The sequence below is a fragment of the Corvus brachyrhynchos genome, unplaced genomic scaffold (genome assembly GCF_000691975.1).
Source record: "Corvus brachyrhynchos isolate BGI_N302 unplaced genomic scaffold, ASM69197v1 scaffold26, whole genome shotgun sequence".
NCBI classification, from domain to species: Eukaryota; Metazoa; Chordata; class Aves; order Passeriformes; family Corvidae; genus Corvus; species Corvus brachyrhynchos.
In genome coordinates this window covers 5330438-5337016 of record NW_008239324.1, presented here as the reverse complement: position 1 = coordinate 5337016, position 6579 = coordinate 5330438, and the positions used below count along the sequence as shown (strand labels likewise).

The window sequence follows — 6579 nt, the reverse complement described above, 5'->3', positions numbered from 1 at the left end:
AGCCAAAGTCTTAGAATCCAGTGTCAGGAGTGTGGTAAGTGTCTTTGTACAAACACAGGTATTGCTCAAGTGGCAAAATATTGCAGGAAGTAATTAGCTTTTGTCACATAATGAACACTGATTAAATTTTGTGGAGAGCAAGAAAAGGAATGTAAGAGCTTAAAGTGGTTTTATTTGGAGGGAAAGTACACGGCCCTGTGTTTTTGCAGCATAAATAGGTGGTGTTAGCTGAAGTGTACTGTGGTATCCCTGAACAGATCTCTATTGAGAAATGGAAGGATGCCATTGAAGAGGTTCTAGGATATATTTATTCTTAGATTTTTTTTTTTTTTTCATTTCTTCTGCCCACTTTGGTCTTGATCATCTTGTTAATTCTGCTTGACATAGAACTGATCTCTCAAGAAGGACCAGATCGTTGTGTTTCCAGTTTTTCACTTAGGTTCCTAGTGTATTTCCAGTTATACTGAATTACTGGAATAATTATTACCAATATACTAAATTCAACTCTAACCATAGCTGTACAAAGGTTTCCACAGCTGTATGTACACATAGCTGCTTGTGTTTCAAACATTTCCAGTCATATATTATCCAGATGATTCAAGAAGTTTGTGTAATACTGCTCTCTTCTTTCTCTTGTAGGTCTTCAGACCTCCAAACCCATGGACAATGGCCATTATGAATGTTTTAGCTGAGCTACATCAAGAACATGATCTAAAAGTAAATTTCTGTTGTTTTTTTGTTCCTGTAGCTACTGAGTGTGAGGTTTTCTTGACATACTGGTCAAGAAGGATGTTGTGAAGGACCAAGCAGCCCTTCTCACTGCTTTAGCATGAGGAGATTGCTTGGACATTGATAATTTGGTAGAATTGGGTGAAACTCTTCTCCACGTGGTCAGCAAGATAGTTGTGTAATCCTCAGTCACTATTAATCTCTGAAAGGGTTGTGGATGGAATGGGGAGCTTGGGAATCAAGTGACCCAGTAGATGTTTTGGGTATTTTCCTTGTGACATGACCTAAACTTGAGTTCTTTTGCAGTTGAATCTGAAGTTTGAGATTGAGGTGCTCTGCAAGAATCTTGCGCTAGACATCAATGAGCTGAAACCTGGAAGTCTCCTGAAAGATAAGGATCGTCTAAAAAATTTGGATGAGCAGCTGTCTGCTCCAAAGAAGGATGTGAAGCAGCCAGAAGAGCTACCACCCATCACAACAACTAGTAAGTACATCTCATGTAGAATCCAGAACCACACTATTGAAGTTCTAATAGGACAGGTTTTGCTATTATAAAATAAAATATGAAGCTACATATACTATTACAACATTCCTGAGTGCTTGGGAGCACTTGGGATAGTTTCATAATAGAAATAGGTGTATAGAGTTTGGAGATGGAAAGGGAATGGAAGCCATCATGAGGACTAATTCTGTATTATATGTGTGTAGCTACTCCTTAGACTCCCTCCTGTTAACAATACACCGGGTGCTAAGGTGTCGTAACAAACAACTCTCTTAAAGTACTGAAGTTACTTTGGAACTATTCATTAGGCAAGTGGAGAATGAAAGTTGCTTGGTAAGTTTAGGAGGTTTCATGATCAAACTACAAAGCTTTTGTTTCTAGGTCATCTCCTGGTTTAAATAAGAATTATATACTTGTGTTATAAGCAGTTGCTTTTCACTAGTGGCTCAATACAAACATACTTGTGTTCTCCAGCTGCTTCTACAACTCCAGCTACCAGCACCACTTGTACAGCCACGGTTCCTCCACAGCCCCAGTACAGTTATCATGACATCAACGTCTATTCTTTAGGAGGGTTGGCTCCGCATATTACTTTAAATCCAACGGTAAGTTTTAGACCCGATTTAGTTTGCTAAAAGAATTTTTACAGCCAGGGTTGATGCAGATCTCAGCTGGTGGGAGCTATCAGGACTTAAGTATAAAAGAAGCCTCTGTGCTCCTTTTGTCCAGTCAGCAGCTCAGCTCTTAAGTCAATCTTTGCATTGTTATTCAGCTCCAACTTGGTTAGAAAATAATAATTTGTCCCAGTTTCAGATTTATCAAATACTGTAATAGCTGCATGGGGAACATGGGAGTATTGCACAGGCTATGACAGTGCACTTATGCAAGTGTCTGGGGTGGGTGGGATTCCAGTGTACTTTGTTCCTTCACCTTTCCTAATCCCCTGCAGATTCCGCTGTTCCAAGCCCACCCACAGCTGAAGCAGTGCGTGCGGCAAGCGATCGAGCGTGCAGTGCAGGACCTCGTCCATCCAGTGGTTGATAGATCCATCAAGATTGCCATGACGACCTGTGAGCAGATAGTCAGGAAGGACTTCGCCCTGGACTCGGAGGAGTCACGGATGCGCGTGGCCGCTCACCACATGATGCGGAACCTGACTGCTGGGATGGCCATGATTACCTGCAGGGAGCCTTTGCTGATGAGCATAGCTACCAACTTGAAAAATAGCTTTGCTACTGCACTGAGGGTAAGACCCCCATCATTTGAAGTTTATATCCAACTTACAGGACTGTAGGCATCCAGCATTAGCAAATCAATTCTCCACAATGTGGACTTGTTAATTAATTGCACGGCTTAACTAGCATGGGGATGAATTCTCTGGGTAGAAGTTTAGTGACTCTTGCAGAATTACAGTGAAAAAAGTACGTTGAGATTACAGGTCATGTCAAACACTCTTAAACTGGGATGGTGGATCTTATACTGCGTGGCACACAAACTTCCTCGCTATCTTTTTATTTTGCCTCAGTGTTATCTCCAGTTCAATCCAATCATGGAAGCCTTGGAGACGTGAACTTTCTGCAGGGTTTGAGGCAGAAAAGCTAAAGTGGGGAGGACTAAATTGATTTTGGTGGTATCTTGGACTGTTTCAGCATGCATGCTTCAGGCAGATTTTATTTACTTGTGCTGTTAGCAGATAGGTAGTTCAGACTGTTTTGCACAGCTTGTGAATTCATTGGGTTTTCTAGAGGCTATTTTCAGGTCTCTTCATGAGGAAAGTTCGAGCTAAACTCTGTGGAACAGCTTCTGAACTACTGACCGCAATAGCAGCTACCATCCAGAATTCTTGCCATCAGTTGCCTTGCTCAGGCATAAGAGCACAAGGATCTTGGAAAGATCAAGACACAGCTGTACTTTCAGCAATTAGAAAAGAGTCAGGTTTTTTATCCTTGAAGACATATGACGTTGGTACAAATCCAGCTTTAATCCAAGGAAAATTTTTAAGGGATAATTGTAGAAAGCATTTTGTTGCAGAAAAGGTGCCATATGAGATACCTAAAAATTCTTACCTGGCTTATTGTTATGAAGTGATTTAACAGAAGCAGTGTAATTCTCAGGAATTAATGAAAGAGGGGTAGCTCTTAACAGATAAGGAAGTCCAAGTAGATGGGGCAGGCTGCCTTTATAGATGTATTCCATTTCTAGTGGAAGTTGCTGCTTTGCACCCTGGAAAATAAGTGCATCTCTTCAGGGTTCTCATAAAGCAGACTCTGAGAAGGAAGGAAGAAAATCTGATTCCCTATCAGAAATGGAACCCACTGAAAAAGGCTTAGGTCTGCTGTTTTGTACCATTAGTGCTGTGCCTTTATATCTTCCAATTACAACCTAGGAAGTAGGGAAACTTCTACTGTGATGCAAAGCCTTCCCTGCATTAGCATCACTCTGTGTGTGTCTGTCTAAAGCAGGGCTTTATTTCTGTGCCCTAGAGATGAGTAGGTGGAGAAGATGGAGAACTCCTGCTGTTTTGTTCCTTGTTAAAAGTCTTTACTGTCATCTTGCCTACATGTTTTATTCAAAGCTATGCAAAATTAAATTTAATATTATATATTCTATGGGAAGGGAGTGTGATCCTAAGAGCATTCCTTTTTATTGCTGGTGTTCTGTATAGGCAGTGGTGCAGGTTTTAAGGCTAGTAATATACAGGGAAAATTTTCATCCTTCACTGATTTATTGTGATTTTCAATAGGCAGCCTCCCCACAGCAGAGGGACATGATGGAGCAGGCAGCTGCCCAGTTAGCACAGGATAACTGTGAGCTTGCCTGCTGCTTTATCCAGAAGACAGCTGTGGAAAAGGCAGGCCCTGAGATGGACAAGAGGCTCGCAACTGTAAGTATGGGACTGTTGTCTTCTAGAAGTATTATATGTGCTCATACACATCCAGAAGGGTGTCTAAAACTCAGTGTTTGTGTTTTTCCCAGGAATTTGAGCTGAGAAAACATGCTAGGCAGGAGGGGCGTCGGTACTGCGATCCTGTTGTGTTAACGTACCAGGCTGAGCGGATGCCAGAACAGATCAGGTTAAAGGTGAGTTCTGTTCTGATGCTGCTCTTCTCTCCCTCCTGATAAGGAAAAGTGGATGGCACAGTGTCAGCTGAGCAATTGTATATTGTTAGTCTTGCCTAACAGTGCAGCTGCTATTAATCTTGATTAGTATAGAAACACATAAATACGTTATTCCAAAATGAGTATTTATATCATTTTCTCAATTCCTTGAGTCTCTTTTTCTGTGCAGTTCCTCTCACTAAAAGATGGCTCATCTGTTTTGTTGTCTTTATATTTTGTTTTCTTTTGTCTCCTTTGTATTTTCTTCCTTGAAAGGGCATACCATGTGCTTTCAGCAGAGCATTTCCTCAGTATTCAGTTATTTCTGTTTCTGGGAATGTGAGTTTTGTTTTTAGAGCAAAATACCCCTGTTAGGAGGAGGTATGGCAGGAGAGATAGGACCTCAGTGCAGAGCAGCTGAATCCTACTCGATGTCTAGGCCACTCTGTTTAAGAGTAGCTACCTGTTATACAAGCTGCCCTCATTTTTTACGGCCTCAGTGCTTATCAGTGAGATTAATGCCCATTCTTTTCTTTGCAAAGGTTGGAGGTGTGGACCCAAAACAGCTGGCTGTTTATGAAGAGTTTGCACGCAATGTCCCTGGCTTCTTGCCCACCAATGACTTAACTCAGCCTACAGGATTCTTGGCTCAGCCTATGAAGGTAGAGGTTTCTGAATTAACCAGCTTGAGAGTTCTATAGCCCTTTTGGAGACTGTTGCAGAACTTGTGTTTTTGTTAGAAGGACTCATAAGAGCCAAGTGTTCGTATTGCTTGGGGACAGTGGTTAAAAAAATGGATTAGTTCTAGTGAGAAAGTAATGGCAGCATAAAACTTCCATCCAGTCTTAGGGGCTTGTAACCCAAACTGGGACAAGGTATGCAGCTTATGATTACTACATGTAGTTTTAGTAGCAGTGAAGCATTTTATTCAAATCTTAGGTTACTTTTGCAGGAAGGTCATGGATGGCAAGTCTGAATTATAAGATCATTAACAAGTTTTTTCATGCATAAGGCCTTATTGACAGAACAAGGGGGAATGGCTTCAAACTGAGAGAGGGCAGGTTTAGATTAGATGTTAGGAAGAACTTCTTCCCTGGGTGGGTGGTGAGGCACTGGAAGAGGTTATCCAAAGAAGCTGTGGATGGCCTATCCCTGAAGTGTTCAAAGCCAGGTTGGGTGGGACTTTGAGCAACCTGCTGTAGTGGAAGATGTCCCTGCCCATGGCAGGGCAGTTGAAACAAGATAGTCTTTAAGGTCCTTCCAACCCAAACCATTCTGTGATTCTGAGTGATAGAGTTGTTTGCTGGTTATTTTCACAACTTAGTTTGCTCATTTGTGTGGACTTAAAATGCCAGCATTACAAACCACAGGACTGTAGAGGTCCAAATTCTGGATGCTATAATTCCTGAAGGAGAAGAGCCAGTCAGTATTTAAATGTTGCAAATGCAATCCTTGCAAAAATCACTGATTCTCACTTTCTCTTAAGCAGCAAGCTTGGGCTACAGATGATGTAGCACAAATTTATGACAAATGTATGACAGAACTAGAGCAGCACCTGCAGTCCATTCCACACACCCTGGCCATGAATCCTCAAGTTCAAGCGTTGCGTAGCCTCTTGGAGGCAGTGGTAGTGGCTCGGAACTCCCGGGATGCTATTGCTGCACTTGGACTACTGCAGAAGGTGGGTGTTGACAACTTCTCTCTGTAGCAACTTGCTTAGAGTTTATTACTCCCGTGGCTCATGGATTGTCTTGCTGGTGACCTTGTTTCTTCATGCATCCTGTGGAACTTGCTTGGTGAACAGTACTGAACTGTTGTCTTTGGAAATCCAGTAAATAAGATTGGGAGGGAGCCGTTTTGTCCATTTAGGGTGTTGTGCATACCGTGTCAAGACTGCTGTGAAAGAAGCAGGTGTACGGAATCCTGGGACTTAACGGTTTTGTTCAGATGTGGCAAGTAGAGAGCTGTTGCAGTCCAGAGTAGTCTGATTTCAAGATGATTTGGAGGCTAAAAAGGTGTTTGAACTGCCCTTGTAGATAGATAATATTGAGCATAATACTGGATTTCTAGTGGCGCACTTGGGGAGTTTATTTTGCAGTAACTGATAAATGACTGTGTGGGGTAGGCTGACCCTGGCCAGCTGCCAAGCATCCATCCAGCTGCTTTCTCTTTCTGCTTTGCTGCAGGACAGGGAGAAAACACAGGCAACACTAGATGACATTTGTTCAGATTATGACAGTTTAGTAGGG

The 6579-nt window shown here is 42.1% G+C and overlaps 1 protein-coding gene across 1 annotated transcript in view; it reads left to right on the top strand.

Annotated features, from left to right (window-relative positions):
* CNOT1 (CCR4-NOT transcription complex subunit 1) overlaps positions 1 to 6579 on the top strand; it is a 50076-nt gene that overhangs the window by 31706 nt on the left and 11791 nt on the right. The window contains 9 exon segments of the mRNA XM_008638748.2: positions 1 to 34; positions 640 to 717; positions 1036 to 1213; positions 1706 to 1836; positions 2181 to 2477; positions 3975 to 4115; positions 4208 to 4312; positions 4873 to 4992; positions 5820 to 6011. The exon segment at positions 1 to 34 is cut by the window's left edge and continues 21 nt beyond it. Of these exon segments, the coding sequence (XP_008636970.1) occupies positions 1 to 34; positions 640 to 717; positions 1036 to 1213; positions 1706 to 1836; positions 2181 to 2477; positions 3975 to 4115; positions 4208 to 4312; positions 4873 to 4992; positions 5820 to 6011 (1276 nt within the window).